Source organism: Nansenia antarctica (genome assembly GCF_963989245.1).
Source record: "Nansenia antarctica genome assembly, chromosome: 20".
Lineage (NCBI taxonomy): Eukaryota > Metazoa > Chordata > Actinopteri > Argentiniformes > Microstomatidae > Nansenia > Nansenia antarctica.
The window spans coordinates 7,829,981-7,846,103 of record NC_137693.1 but is presented as its reverse complement, the minus strand read 5'-3'; the positions used below and the strand labels follow the sequence as shown (position 1 = coordinate 7,846,103).

The window sequence follows — 16,123 nt, the reverse complement described above, 5'->3', positions numbered from 1 at the left end:
GAATCTTTACCTAGTTGTCGTCATTTTAGCCTCTCCACTTCCTTTATCCACATTCAAGGCCGATTTATAAGGCCTTCAGCAGATTCACCCAGAAACAAGTGTTAGGTTAGAATGGGCATAAGGAATTTGAAATATTGATGTTATCTGTCCAACAAATTTAAGTTGACAATGACCTGGCCTTTTAAAATGAGGCCGGATCTCCACTATTACTGCTAAGGTTTGTTTTGGGCTTTTTATGAAATTGCCGACCAACAGAAAAACTAATTTGGCTGTCAAGGTTCTACCTGCTGAGCCTTAGAACATTCTAGGACAAGAACAGGAGAGGGAACAGGGCTGAATGAAGACAAATTCATTCCTTTCATTGAAGGACGATATTTTGCAGGGAAATGCATTCCCTTTATTCAACAGATTTTCTTACCTGCAAACAGATAACGGTTATACAAATCATTTTTCACATTATACACTGTGTACAGCACAACAAGCATTCATTATTAGTGGCTTATTTGTTTTAATACTTTGAAAATGCATCCTTCCCCTCCTAACTTCCTGGGAGTAAATCGCTCATCTATTTCGAACGGTCAAAGCAACCTCTGCACTGCATCGCTCTAACCAGTCAAGCCATATCAGGTCAGAGATTTCTTTCAAGGGAAGGAGAAGGGAAGGGTGCATTTAAAAAAGGCTTCTAACAGGGCAATTAGTCAGTGGGGTCAGAAGCAGGGCATATTTGACTGCCGTCTTGTTTTAGGGGCAGTTTGATTGTTTCCCCTCGGAAATCTGGGCTCATATTCTTAAAGCGTCTCAGGGTAGGAATGCTTATCTAGCATTAGTTTCGCCTTTCCGATCATAATTAATATGATTATATATGGACAGAAGGGACCTGATCCTAGTTCAGCACTTTTACTGTGAGATGCTTTATGAATATGACCTGGGTGTTTAACGTCTGGCGTTTCAACGTAGAATCCTCGCCTCGGAGACAAATCAAAAGCTTGTCTACCAGGGGAGGCTGGTGGAGGTGGAAATCGGAGGACGGGGCTCATTGTAACCAATGGAACGGAAAAAAATGTGCCCGTCCTCTGGTTTCTACCTCCACCAGCCCCTCCCCCCGGTAGAGAAAGAACGCTTTGCAACAACGGTTTCGATAGCAGCATACTTCTCATATAAGTACATGCAGAGACAGCAGCGGCATTTGTACGACACTGGGGAATCTCAAGGACATTAGAATCATCTGTAGCCAACAGCTAGGCTAGGCTCCTCACCCCAGAGGGGAACTGATTCACCACAGCCCTCCTTAGTGAACACAGAGACGCGGGCGGGCGGGCGGGCGGGCAGGCAGAGCAGCACTACGCCGGGGCGTCGTCATCATCATCATGACTCATATGCGGTCGTGATGTGGTCTATCGTGGTTTCTCGCCTGTCAGTCAGACAGACAGACCCCTGGCCGGGCCGAGACAACACCTGTTCTATGGCTCTCTTTATAGATCCGCCTCCCTCCACCCCCGCAACACAATGGGATAGCAGGCTCATTGACACGAAACCAAGGACCCGACCCATCCCCCCGCCCCCCCCCTCACCTCCCCCACCTGTGCCTGGAGTGTCCTTTAGCTCAGATCGGTCACTGCAGGAACAGTGACAAGATGTCATGGCAACGCGCCGTCGCTTGTGCATACGCGTAATGAAAGGGGTCGATAATTAATTGTATTCATCATCTCAGGAATTCATCTCACTCAAAAACCTTGTGTGGGTGGCGCACACACACACACACACACACACACATACAGGCTTTATACATTGAGTATGTGTAGCAGAAGAAAGAGGAGGCCACTCCCTGTCTCGTGTCATGGGGTCTGTGGTTTACAGTACAGTGTAATGAAGCACTCTGAAGTCTAAAGTCTCCTCTGGAGGGCAGGGCCTCACTCCTTACACAACAAGCCCTGTGATCTTTACATGAAAAGAAAAAAGCTGTTTAGTCCATCTCTGATTTCTTCTTCTCTTCTCTTTTCCAGCACTGCAACACTGAAGGGCTGCTGATTGGTTGATGGGGTCCCCTACTCCCAATACTGCCATTGGTTGGAGAGAGATAGCCAGAAGGAAGGAAGGAAGGAAGGAGGGAGGAATGTGCCCAGGGAGGAGAAGGAGAGGGGGGTGGGGGGTACACACGTCATGGACATAATTATTTTTTATTTAAGTATCGGAAAGAAGGAAAAATTATATATTTATAATGAATTGCAGACCTACTCCACCTCTGGGCCTATCCATCATGCTGAATACCATTTTGATTCTTATTTTTATTTTTTTCTGAGCAGGCGTCCATGTTCGGTGAGCGTGTGAGTATAGTCTGGGGGACCGGTCGGAATACTTGGTGAATGCACCCTTCCTCCCTCCCCCTTGATCTGACGTGACATATGTTGTATAGGGTTATTCTCATCTGTCCAACAATATGAACTCATTGATTGCCCCAAGGAGAGAAAGAAAGAATGGAAGTAAGGATGTCATAAAGGGAAGGAAGGAAGGACGCGTCGTTACAGTGTTTAAACTGGCCCTCAGATGACGTGCAGAGTAGACAAGCATAGAGGAGGAGGGTCCTCTGACTGTTATTGATCCAGTATCTATTACTGTGTGGAGACAGGACAGGACACAGGATTTTGCAGGGTTTTTATTAGTACAGTATGTTGATCTGTGATCTTGAAATGCAAAGAAAACAAAAAAAAATGAATGAATGGAAAAAAAAAAGAAGACAAATATTATGTACAAAAGAAATTAATTAATGCAATAAAGATTGCATGTGCTATGCTATTACAGTGCAGTTGCAGAAAGTTGGGCTTTGTTGTGTTGAAGCTGTCTTGAAAACGATCCACTCTCTCTCTCTCTCTCTCTCTCTCTCTCTCTCTCTCTCTGTCTGTCTCTGTCCAGACCTTACCAGCTGTATATCAGCCCATACTACCACAGTGAGTTCCCAGACCCGGGTTCATTCAAATACTAAACAACAAATAAACAACATCCTTTCAAATACTTAGCTGTGCTTGATTGAGTTTGCCTGGCACAAAGGAACCAATGGAATAGTCCCAAAAGTGCAAATGCTACCCATCTGGCACTCAAGTCAGGCAAAAGCAAACGCTCCCAAGTATTCAAACAGTGTTTCTGGTCCTTGTCGTCCCAGGTGTGGCTCCAAGCAGTTTCGTTAGTCATGTCTAGACTGTTCTTGGGGTGTGTGGTACAGTACAGGGTCCAGTATTTCAAACACTTTATCTGGATCGAGAATGATTCGGATTTCTTTTTTGCTATCCAAGATCAGATCGATCTGTCTGACTTCCCTTATACTACTTAAGATCTGCCAGATTATCTGATCCTGGATAGCAAAAAAATTATGAATCATTCTGATACAGATTACACGTTTTGAAATACTGGACCCAGATACAGGAGACCGCAGATAGACGTGACACACTCTCCCACCCTGTCACGTACCTGTACTGTTACTCTACTTTAGCACTGAGTCTCACCTCTGACAAAGACACAGATATAACATGTGTGTGAGAGTGAATGTACTGAAGCATACAAATTGAAGCATAAATGTCTATTACTCACTAGCTGTCCCTCACTCACTCACTCTCCCCAGATCAAACAGAAATACACATGCTGAATTCCAAATCGGCCCCTAACCCCCCATCTCCCAGACACTCTGGTGATGTAGGGCATTCTGCTTACACGCCACTATCCAATCCTCTCAGATCTCCAGGGCCCAGCAGTATTTCCTTTTTTTTTTTCTTTCGCTATTGAGGATCAGATCGATCTGACTGATTTCCCCTTTCCTACTCAAAATCGGCCAGATAGTTGTGAGATATTGATCCCAGGAGAGTGGCTAGGGAGGCTAGGGGTCCTTTTGGGATTCCTGGGGGGGTCGATCAAGAGTTGACTGGACATTGCTGCCACTGCTGTGTGGCCCCCAGCCGGACCGCGGAGTCTAAACAGAAACGAATGCATCCGTACATCCAATGAAGTCAGTCAGAAGCAGCTGGAGAGACGCAGTAACCGAATCAACCGTCTGGTCTCTCACTCTCGTGTACATATATGCGTTTCAATACAATCGAATAATTTCTTGACCTAACATACAAGACTGGCGGTTGTTGGAAATCCTGTTTTGTTATTATTGTATCTGTATATCTCTTCAAATCAGTAAAATCTGCTTTTTGCCTTTGTACTTTAGTGTGTGTTTCTTTGTCCTACGCTGCACTGTACTTATCATCAGGCATTATAGGAGAAGAAGAATGAATGAATGAATGCACGGATCTACATAACACAAGGACAACGACGCACAACAACAGTCAATGATAGTTTAATAGCTCTACCCTTCGGTAACAGAGTTGACTTTTCAGACTGTTAAAACAGTACATTATCTGACTCTCTCTCTCTCACACACACACATACATACATACACAGGCAAGCACACACACATACATACAAACAGGCAAGCGCGCACACACACACACACACACACACGCTTGTTTCATGGTGATGAAAGAAAGGCTCTGCTGTGTGGGGGGAGTCTTGGGGATTTCTATCCCAGCCTCAGCCTCAGCCTCAGCCAGGCCCTGCAGGGTGGTGGTTGAGTGGAGACTTCAGCCTCAATAGCCAGGCTTGGCTGGAGGAGCGGAGAGAGAGGCTTGGCATCGTCGTCGTCGCCACGGAAACGCCGCTATCTGTTGTTGTTGTTGCCTTGGGTGACGGAGTAGGAGCCCGTGTCGGAGTCCTGGTTCACCTGGAAGTTGGAGGTGGACAGGCCGAAGGGCCGCAGGAACATGTTGCCCAGGTCTTTCAGCTTGCCTGGGACACACGGACACACACACACACAGACACAGACACAGACACACAGACACAGACACAGTCACACACACACACAGACACAGGCACAGACACACACACACACACAGAGAGACACACACACACAGACAGACACAGACACAGACATAGACACAGACACACACACACACAGAGAGAGAAAGAAAGATAAGACATTTAGCAGGCCTCCGGGTAGAGATGGGGCATATAGGGGGTAGAGAGACAAGGAGCCTAAAACAGGTTCTACAGCTTCCCTGGAGCACCCACACATTTAGCTGGCCTACGGGTAGAGATGAGGCATACAGGCTGGAGCCTAAAACAGGTTCTTCAGCTTCCCTGGAACTCTCACTCACACTCACACACACACACACACACACACACACACGGCCTACGGGTACAGAGTCGAGACATTATGTAGTCAGGCAGTCTGTAGCCTACAACAGGTCCCCCCCGCTTACAGTGTGACCAGTACGACCAGCAGGTCTATGGAAATAACATCAAAACAACAACTCCCAGAGAGCACGCCCCCTGAGCTTAGCTCCTCCCTCCTGGACCGCTCCTGAGCTTAGCTCCTCCCCCCTGGACCACCCCGAGCAGCTTCTCCAGCAGCGGATCTCTGAGGCGGCTACCGCAGTCAGATCAATAGGGCCTGACGGGGCCTGCTGTTGTTAGCGTTCCTCGTTCCGTGCATCACAATGAGCCTGTCCTCCCATGTCAGCCTCCACCAGCCTCCACCAGCCTCCCCTGTCAGCCTCCACCAGCCTCCCCCGCCTCCCCCTCTCTCAACATTGATCCCGGCTGTGTCATCTATACAGCCTGAGGAAAAGCGGTGGATGTATTGACGTGTAAACAACAGGACAATAGGAAGAAAGAAAAGATGTCATACCCATCATCTCCTCCTTCAGCTTCTCGTTGCGCGCGTGGATCAGTGGTGGAAGCCGCTGGGGAGGGAGACAAATATATAATAATAATAATAATAATATTATATGCCATTTAGCTGACGCTTTTATCCAAAGCGACTTACATTGCAGTGAGTGCATACATTTTTCAGTATCCCAGCAAGAATCGAACCCACAACCTAAGCGTTGTTAGTCGCCATGCTCTACCAGTCAAAGAGTGAAAACAGTCAGCGGTTTATTTCGTTGGTTTGTTGTGGAAGATGTGTCTGTTCAGAAATGTGTCTGTTCAGATTTGTTTTTACTTTTGTCCCTTCTAGTATGCCAAGTACAGTAGTGGTGAGCGGCTTGGTGGTGAGAGAGAGAGAGAGAGACGAGGACAGAACCAGAACCACAGCCGACGTGGGAGGTGTCTGTCTCTCTCTCTCTCTCTCTCTCTCTCTCTCTCTCTCTCTCTCTCTCTCTCTCTCTCTCTCTCTCTCTCTCTCTCTCTCTCTCTCTCTCTCTCTCTCTCTCTCTCTCTCTCTCTCTCTCTCTCTCTCTCTCTCTCTCTCTCTCTCTCTCTCTCTCTCTCTCTCTCTCTCTCTCTCTCTCTCTCTCTCTGTCTGTCTGTCTGTCTGTCTGTCTGTCTCTCTCTGTCTCTGTCTCTGTCTCTCTGTCTCTCTCTCTCTCTGTCTCTCTCTCTCTCTCTCTGTCTCTCTGTGTCTCTCTCTCTCTCTCTCCCTCTCTCTCTCTCTCTCTCTCTCTCTCTCTCTCTCTGTGGTTTAATTCTCTGGCCACTACATCCCCTACAGGGAGGTGGGAGGAGACAGAAACCCATACACTGTGTCCAGGAAACCACTGAGAACCAAAAATTATATGATCTTCTACTTTGGGAAATGTGTTGATTCTCTCTCTCTCGTGTGTGTGTGTGTGTGTGTGTGTGTGTGTGTGTGTGCGTGCGTGTGTGCGTGAGAGTATACCAGACAAACTAGCAGGGAGAGAATACAGTAGTCTCTTGGCCTTCCTCCTTTCTCTCTTGTCTCCTAGCTTGCTGTTCTCTCTATCTTCCATCCCCCCTCCCCCCAGACAGAAGCAGACCAGGGACAGCCAGGCTGTCAGGTGGGGGCTGTATTGTGTTGTGTAATCAGCTGATCCACCCCCTCACTGCTCCATTAACAAAAGCTGCAGCTTCTCAACCAATGGGAACCGTTCGAGAGAGAGAACACACACGCACACGCACACACATACACAACCACACACACACACACACACACACACACACACACACACACACACACACGAATGCGCGTGCACACACACATACACAACCACACACACACACACACACACACGAATGCACACACACACACACACACACACACAAATGAGGCTGGGGCTGTTACTTGGCTTCAGCATGTTGTTAGAAATCAATGGATTCCAGCTCCATTCATTACAATTCTGGCATAGAATTCTAGTAAACACTCGAACTGGCAAGGTTAATGAAATCGCCAACCTGAGCCGTTAATCAAAGTCTTGATGATCGTTTACTGAACCATGAACACATCCAATAAACGTTGGTTACAAACAAGCGAGTCGGCTGTACGTGCCAACACATGTGTCTTATTTAGTCGTATGTGAGAGAGTGTATGTCTGTCTATGTGTACTGCTGCATGTTGACTGTTGACTGTGTTGTTATGTATACAGTCGGTGTTGCACTGAAGTGTTTATTGTTACATCCCATTATACAGCCCAGTATAAGAGAGTAAAATTCTTAGGCTTCAGTTCCTCGACATGAGAAATAAAGTGGCAGTATTATTTACATTTTTTAAAGGGGCACGATAATAAGGCACAATAAATAAAGTGGCGAGAGTTATAAGAGTGAATGCGCAACATCCGCTGTTTGTTGTTGTAATCTACAAGCAGGAAGTCGCCCAATTGTGTATGACGATGTCAGTTGACAATTGACATCAATAAAGTTTTGTTGGCCGGAAGTTAACGGATATCAATAAAGTCGTGTTGTGTTGAAGTGAGTGTGAGCCGGCCAGTCACCCACCATGCTGGCCTCCCTGGCGGGGTGCAGGCTGGGGTCCAGCTCCAGGGCGGCCTTGTAGTCCTCCAGAGCCTCGTCCAGCTTGTCTGTCTTCTCATACAGCTCAGCCCTGCGCAGGATGGCACGCACGTAGTCTGGCTTCAGCTCCACGGCTGCAGAGGGGCGACACACACAACACACAAACACAGGCAAGGGCAGAGGGTCAGTGTGCTGTTTGGGTTTAGACTAGACAGGGTTCCTACAAGTTTCAACAAGTCAAGCTTTTTGAACCTTTTTTTGACCTCTTTGAATAGAATTTCAAACCTCATTTTTAGACCGAATAACTGAAATGTAGACCTTTTTAGGCCTTATAAATTGGATTGATGGATTTCAGACTTTAAGGCTTTTTAAGACCAGCGCAGGAACCCTGGACTAGAGTACTGTAGAACAGCATATCCCAAGTATAGAAGAAAACTGCATCAGAAGATCAGAATCAGAATTGCTTTTATTACATCCCCAATGTACAAGTACACAAGAGTAAAACTCTTTGGCTTAGGTTCCTCTGCAGCATCAAGATACATAATAGAGTAAAGGAAAATAAGTAAAGTAAGTCATAATAAAGAAATAAAGTGATGAAGTGACGGTAGTCGTACTACTGCGGATTGTGCAGAACCAGTCGTCCTACAGTGAAATCGATAGTGCAAAATGCTGTGCAAAGTCCAATAAGATGAAATGCGATATGACACAGCAACGGTAGTTAAGTAGTCAGGTAGTCAGGTAGTGTGCAGTTGGTCAGATGGTCAATTGTCCACTAAAAGATAACACATGACAGGATCATACCACACACATTATACGCCTGTGTATATACATACAGTATAACCCAGGGGAGGCTGGGGACGTAGAAATCGGAGGATGGAACAGAATCAGGAATGGTATCAAAAACGTGTGCTCCGTTCCGCCCATTACAATGAGCCCGTCCTCTGATGTCTACCTCCCCCAGCCTCCCCAGCTTTAGATCTATATCAATGGGTTTGTGTAGATTTGTTCATATCACCAAAGTCTATAAGAGCAAGGATGGTGTTCTGAAGAACACACACACATACACTGCACAGGGTAGGCCTCACACTGAGGTAGGCAGCACTCAGAGACACACAGGGTAGGTCTACAGCTCAGACACACAGGGTAGGTCTTAGCCCTCAGACACACAGGGTAGATCTTAGCCCTCAGACACACAGGGTAGGTCTACAGCTCAGAGACACAGGGTAGGTCTTAGCCCTCAGACACACAGGGTAGATCTTAGCCCTCAGACACACAGGGTAGGTCTACAGCTCAGACACACAGGGTGACACACCAGATAACCAGTGTGTGTGCAGCTCTCCCCCAGGTAAGTAGGGCAGCATGTACCAGACCCAGACAGCTCAATCAGCAGCTGCACACGCACACACACACACGCGCACACACACACACACGCACACGCACACAGACTTATGGTGCGGTGCTGGTTCTCTCACCTTTAGTACAGTCAGCGATGGCCTTCTCATTGTTATCCTGTTTGGAGAAAAAAAACTTGATATGAATCATCTCTACAGTGTTTTGTACAGAGCATCAAAACACATGTTGTGAAGACTATCTAGAGCAGTGTCCCTCAACCTGACTTCAGTCGGAGACACTCGTCATATAACATTTGTCTTGTGGGATATTAATTCCGGAGCTGGTCATTGAGGTCAAGGTAAAAAAAAAAAAAATGTACCCCTTAATCCTACCGCTATCAGATTCCCACAACCAGGGTGATGATAAGACAGGGGTTATCTCTTATTTGAGTAATAGTTTGAAAAAACAATTGTTTGAAAGTGTGGTTGGGGACTTTTTTGTTGTTGAAGCCAGGGAGCGACAAATATTTCTCTGGACACTTTGCTTCTAAAACGGGCCTAGAATTCTAACAGCGGCAGTCTTGACTGGCGCCTGCGCTACAGTGTTTTTTAAACCGTATTTTTAGAACAAATTAACCACTCTTAGATATCGATTAACTTGTAGTTCGTTTCCGTTATTTTTTTACGTACTAAATCACCAAATCGCTGGTTATAAATGTGTTTATTATTAAGCTAAGCTTTGTCTTTTGATTGGCTTGCTGCTTAAAGCACAACCGGCACTGGAGGATGAAGTTGATGGCTCAGATCCAGAGTTATCAGACTCTGGAGCCTTTCTTTTCAAACACCGTTCCATGTGCTTCACGCAACACTCTCAACAGTAGTCTATTTCTGTCATACGCTGACCCCGTTGACATTGTGACATGAGGAAAGGGGCATGTGAGACACATTTTTATGATAAGTTGCGCAACTAGCATTTTGGGGGATTTTAATCCATTGTATTGTGTCAGCAACGTCAGAATAATTATTTTGGGACTGCACCCGTGACGAAGCCAGATGGCACCCCGGTTGAGAAACACTGACAGGTTATATTAATCCGCCGCAGTTACAGCAGAGCACCACTGGGGGTCACCCTACACACCTTACTAGGGTCAGGCAAGGTAAACACCTCATTGAAATTGACATTTTAAATGGTTAAGATAAGGGTTAGGTGGCAATAGGTCAGATGGTGTCCTTGTTGAGAACAGAGTTTACTGCATGAGCCCTGAGGAGGCCTATCAACCAGAAAACTGTATGAAAACTAAAACAACCTTACATACTGGGGCGAAACTGTTGCGCTGTACAAACCATAGTATCTGAAACCATGTCAAAAAGAAATGATTAAGTTTGCCTGGCACGATAGAACCAATGGGAATAGTCTCAAAAGCACAAACCCCACCCATCTGGCACTCTAGGAAGGCTAGTGTGTGTGTGTGTGTGTGTGTGTGTGTGTGTGTGTGTGTGTATATATATATTTCGTATTACCAGGTGCACGCGAGCAGCAGCGCGGTTGGAGAAGAGAATGGCCCTCTCTTTGCTGTAACACACTGGACACACACCCAACGCTGCCGTGTAAGACTCCTCCGCTCCTGGGTGCTCTGGGGGGACAGACACACATCACATCATCTATGTGGTAGTCTACATGGTAGTTTACAGACAGACAGACAGACACACACACACACAGACACACACACACAGGTCATAATACATCGTCATGGCAGCTTCCTCTTTTGAACTCACTTTCACTCCCTCTCAGAAAATAATTACCGGTAGTCATGATTTGAACATTTTCACCACCCTTTTCAAACCACTGAGTGGTGGGACTTGACCGCCGCATCGGCAGCACAGAGGAGGAGTGTGAACCAGGGCAGAGGACGGGGAATGACATGCACCGCTGGTGGACAGCCTTACCTCCGCTCTTAAACTGGACGTTCCCCCTCTCCTTCAGCGTCATGCTCTCCGCTCTGCGGCTCTGCGGCACAGAGACAAACAACATCATCAGCATGACGAATCAAATACACAACACGGGAGAGCTTGTGCTTCTCTCCACAACTCGCTTACCACCCCGAGAATCACCAAGCAAGCTTTTGATAACTGTGGCTCGTTTTGTGGTTTGGTATCAGGAAGGTGTCAGAAAAAGAAACATGGAGCGTTTGACATTTCACTGACGTGACATGTAAAGACATGTATAGAGACTGAATGTATAGAGGACGTTCACCTCCTTCTCCTCCTCCGTCAGGTCTTTCTCCTCCTCTCTCAGACGCTCCTCATCAAACTCGGGGGGCGCGTTCGCGTTCACTTCCGCTTTCAGTTCGGCATCCGAATCCCCCCCCGCGTCCGCCATCTTGTCTTCTTCATCAAGGCACTCGTTCCACCTCTCTTTGTTGTTCTCCTCCTCCTCCTCTCCATCCCCCTCCTCCAGTCCTTCTTCCCCCTCCTCCAGTCCTTCTTCCCCCTCTTCCAGTCCTTCCTCCTCCCCCCCGGCACCTCCCTCCTCCTCCCTCCCCTCTCCCACCGCGGGGCCCTCTCCTGACCCTGCGTCTGTGTGTCCTACGCCAGTGTCCTGTGAGTCTCCTAGCCTGCCTGTCTCTGTGTCACCACCGTCTCTCCCTGGTCCCAGGCACGGCTGTGGTGAGACAGGAGCGGGTTCACAGGAGTCTCTCTCTCTCTGGTTGTCTCCAGAGACAGAGTCCACCGCGTCTCCATCCAACGTCTCCTCGCAGTCAAAGAAGCAGTCCTCGTCCTGCTCCGCGCCCCTTTGGGCGGCTGCGCCGGGACATTCCTCCTGGTCGGACACTCTCACAGAGTCCGTCATCCTCTGGAGGAATGCCTTCGACTCCGCCTCCTTCTCTGCTGAAGATTCCATCAGAAACTCTTAACTGGAGCTACGAAAAAAAAGGCATTTCGGTCAGTAATTAGTGAGGACCACATGTTAAATTCAGGTGTGCCCATTTGAATGATCGATTCTCAGATCTGTCATGGTGTAGCACTAGCAAGATCAACATTGATCAAAGACAGGCACTATTTAAGATGGCAATCAGGGCAACCAATGCATTCTGAACACTAAACTGACTAATATCTAAACTTACAGAGAAATTCATCATGCCTGCAACACCATTGACCTATGTATCTAAGGTACAAGGTTCCATGGTGGTCATCATGGAACATTCTAGGCTGTCTAGCTCTAGCAGACAGCTGCAGAACCAGTCAAACTTCATTGGTAGCTGCATTTTAGCTAGCTAGCTTGTGAGTTGATCAATAATAGCACACTGCACTCAACGCTCATTCCCTTAGGGCGAATTCTGTTCAGAGGTACTCATACTTTACTGTCAGTTTGTACTGTTAGCTAGACACGTTGATCACTGTTTGATAGTACCAAATACCTATTCTAGCTATTCTTAGCTATTTAGCTAGCTACATATCCCACATTATTTGTGCTAAGGCTAGTTAGCTAGCTACCTAATACTAGACTCTTACAGACAATTGTCATACATGTTTTCACCTTTTCATAACGTTTAATAATGTGTTCTTTTTAAATGTAAATGTAGCTATACACACATAGTTTAACCAGTTTTATACACAGAGGCTTTGCTTAATCTCCGAGCCTACCTTCAGCAAGATGACAGTTCATGTGTTAGAGTTGCTTCCGCTTTCTTATCCAATCAGACGAGAGAAGGGGGAGAGTGAGAAAGAACTCTGGGAAATGTAGTGCTGAGGCGGTTGTTTTGGTGGGGGATCAGCCCACACCCTGTTGATGGTGTGAGCCAAGGATTTACAGATTTTTTTTTTTAGACTGCTATTCATTTCCCTAAAATATTGTATATATATATATATATATATATAGTATTGTATACACTAAAATATACTTTCAAATAATAACTTTTTGTTTCTAGGGTTTAATACAAGCACTAATGTAATAGTCCTCGCCGGTACCAACAACAGACCCTTGTAAGACCCTTGTATTGATTGTAAGTCGCTTTGGAATAAGGCGTCTGCTAAATGCCAAAAATGTAAATGTAAATGTAAACCCTGCACTAATGAGGCCTGGCAGATTGACAGGCAGATTTACATAAGTATGTAGGTAATAGGTATGTAGGGCAGCTCGGTAGGCTATGTGTGTAACAGCACTGAAATGTCTTCTTACTGTTCCAGTACTTGTATCGATAATATTTGTTGAATTATTAATTCATCATTCTTATTCATTCAACCATTCTCCTGGAACCAGGAGAGGGGCTGGCTCTGAGGAAGTGGCCCAGGTGCAGGAGGACCAGCCTGTGTAGCCAGACCCAGAGAGACAGGCAACGTCCCACCACCCCCTTCTCAGTGAACACACTGGTCACGTAGCCTAGGGCCTAGGCAGAGGGTTGGGTGGACTTAGCATAGCCAGACCTTACTGTATATATTGTAATAAATTACTTTCTACTTTTGTTTTTGTTTAATGACATACAACCAAGATTTTGTTTATTTGTTATTTACATTAATAAAATAAAAAATATGAAATTGTTCATTGTTGAAATTACAAATTTTACACATTTTTTTCTTAAATTACATATATTATACCTAATCAGCATGTCGTGTTGCTTAAAACACTTTGAGTGGTGTCCTGAGGTAAGAGTCGAACCCAGTCTGAAAGCATGGCAAGAAAAAGACAGGTAAAAACAGGTAAATCTCTGTTACAACTACCCACCACCCACTCAAACCTGTGAGGCCAACGTGAGATTTACTAATAAACTGAATGAATAATTGTACAATTATATTTAATATGTTAGAAAATTTACATATTTCACAACATGTCCCTGATCACTGATCGAATATCAATTTGAAACACATGAACTTTACAAAGTTGTACAGTCTTGTGTCAATTGATTACATATACAGTATATAACTTTTGATGCATATGGAAAAAACTAAAAACATCCTGAACACTTTTATACCAATAATCTAAACACAAGGAAGGAAGGGATCCATAAAATAACAATTTAAATGTGATAAAACAGGTCTATCAGATCCATCCCAAGTTGCTAACTCACACACATCCAGACACACAGGGATAATACAATCTACAACTACAGGTCAAGTTGCTCCTTTTCCAGTTTTGATAGGTGAAAACCATTTTCTGCATGTCATCATGTTCTCCATCCTAGTCCAGCCCAATGCTGTGCGCCTCGGGGGGGGGGGGGGGGGGGGGGGGGGGGGGCACTGTCCCTCTGTGGTTCCCCAGACCTCCCCCCTTAGGGCTGGGACAGACAGTGCTGTAGCCATGACGACTAGTCCTTTCAAAGCAGATGACTACAGAAGCTATGGGGTTGGATCATTTGCAAGGTACAGGCTAGGAAGTTGAACACCAATGATACTGTAGATCCTCGTACAGTCACCGGTGAGTCAGAGTCAATTATATTACAGGTTGAGTAAAACATACAGTACCCAGCAACGTAACGTAACAATGGTAACGTCCATCTCGTAAATGTTGAGAGCATTTGCTGTTCCGCTCTCTGTTTGTTTGTTTGTTTGTCATCAGTCTCCCTCTTTGTACATTAAGACTCATATATCTCGATTTCTCAATATATCCATCTTTTAGATAATCTCTCATCTTAAAAAATAAAAAATAAAAAAAGGGAACAACTTTATTTTCAAAAAGTCAGTATGCAAAAAGTCAATAACATAGATTAGTGTGAGAGGCAAACAATCACATTTGCGAAACCAAAATCTTCAATATATTAAATAGGAATGGCAACAAAAAAAGAAGAAACAGAGTCTTTAGTTGAAAAATATATATCGATATGTACAGATTCCTGGTCCCCATGTTCATCACTGGAACAGACACAAAAACAGGTTCAGTAACTGGCACATAACTGTTAATGCAATACAGTGTTATCATAAGGAGTCACTGGCCAGTATTCACAAAGTCTCAGAGGAGGAGTGCTGATTTAGGTTTGCCTAAATGTATTAGAACCAGGGTTCCCACACCTTCTGAAACATCAAATTCAAGCACCTTTCAAGGACTTTCAAGACTCAATTCCCTCAAATTCAAGGACCCAACACGGCATAGTTGGAGACAGACCTACATGAGAATTTATATAATAGGAACTATCCGCTCACAGACAACAATTAAAAAGAGAGGCTTGAATGTGATAGATAGTCTCTTGCCTTCTCTATCACAACACAGCAAAAACAATATATTGTGAAATATGTGTAAAGTTAAGCAATACAAAAACGTTTAAGACCTTGATTTTTTCCCTCAAATTCATAAAACTTTCAAGGATTTCAAGGACCCGTGGGCACCCTGTGTTACGTTGCTGTATTACAAGCGTCCTTGGGTTTTTTGAAAGGCGCTATATAAATTAAAGTTATTATTATTATTATTATTATTATTATTATTATTATTACACACCTTGTGCCAGCACCCTGGTATGGGCAGTCCATCCCGACCCTGCAGAGAGGAGAAAGACAATATTTAATCACCTCTTCTTCCCATAACAATCACACAAATATCCACAGTTGAATAGGCTCACAACATTGGGAGGATAAGGTAGACACAGTAGGAGGAACATCTACCACCACACACTGACACCAATCATGCAGTCAACCATCCTGTAGAACAAACGGCAGCATATTACAGCGTCCAATAGAGACTCCTCTTCCAGGTTGTGATATTTATGTGAATTAAACTGAATTGAGCTTTATTGAAATGCTACTGGCTTACAAGACACACACACACACACACATCTCAAACATATATGTTATCATATGGGACCACTGTAAAACACTGGATACCTGTTCAGACATCACAACAGGGCAAAACACAGATATAACAACATAGTTATGCTCCATGCACACGACACAACACTGACACAGGTTCAAACACGACGCCTCTGTCAGAAGCACCATCCATCCCAGCTGATAGCTGAAACCATACACAACACATCCAGGCTAGTCATGGTGTGGTTCTCGTCAGCGTGGTCATGTATGGTAAAGAC

General features: G+C 45.2%; 2 protein-coding genes across 2 annotated transcripts in view; both read right to left on the bottom strand.

Annotated features, from left to right (window-relative positions):
• Nucleotides 1-4,348: 4,348 nt before the first annotated feature.
• Nucleotides 4,349-12,774, bottom strand: ttc1 (tetratricopeptide repeat domain 1). The gene is made up of 9 exons (XM_080549402.1): nucleotides 12,756-12,774; nucleotides 11,701-12,031; nucleotides 11,365-11,553; nucleotides 11,058-11,118; nucleotides 10,632-10,744; nucleotides 9,252-9,288; nucleotides 7,765-7,913; nucleotides 5,720-5,774; nucleotides 4,349-4,818 (listed from the first exon to the last, which is right to left on the bottom strand). Exons 2-9 carry the CDS (start codon nucleotides 12,010-12,012, stop codon nucleotides 4,691-4,693), a joined length of 1,044 nt encoding a protein of 347 aa, XP_080405528.1. The 5' UTR covers nucleotides 12,013-12,031; nucleotides 12,756-12,774; the 3' UTR covers nucleotides 4,349-4,690.
• Nucleotides 12,775-14,822: 2,048 nt separating this feature from the next.
• Nucleotides 14,823-16,123, bottom strand: part of col23a1b (collagen type XXIII alpha 1 chain b) — a gene marked incomplete at its 5' end in the record, with an annotated part of 78,676 nt that continues 77,375 nt past the window's right edge. Inside the window, 2 exons of the mRNA XM_080549401.1 lie at nucleotides 14,823-14,957; nucleotides 15,538-15,576. Coding sequence (XP_080405527.1) covers nucleotides 14,955-14,957; nucleotides 15,538-15,576 — 42 coding nt within the window. The 3' untranslated portion in view covers nucleotides 14,823-14,954. The remainder of the gene's footprint in view (nucleotides 14,958-15,537; nucleotides 15,577-16,123) is intronic.

Coding starts and splice junctions, on each gene's coding strand:
- ttc1 (XM_080549402.1), bottom strand. CDS start 12,012: ATGGAATCTTCAGCAGAGAAGGAGGCGGAGTCGAAGGCATTCCTCCAG. Junction 11,554..11,700: donor GAGACTCACAGGACACTGGC/GTAGGACACACA, acceptor GAGGAGGGGGAT/GGAGAGGAGGAGGAGGAGAA. Junction 5,775..7,764: donor CCGCCAGGGAGGCCAGCATG/GTGGGTGACTGG, acceptor CTCCCTCCCCAG/CGGCTTCCACCACTGATCCA.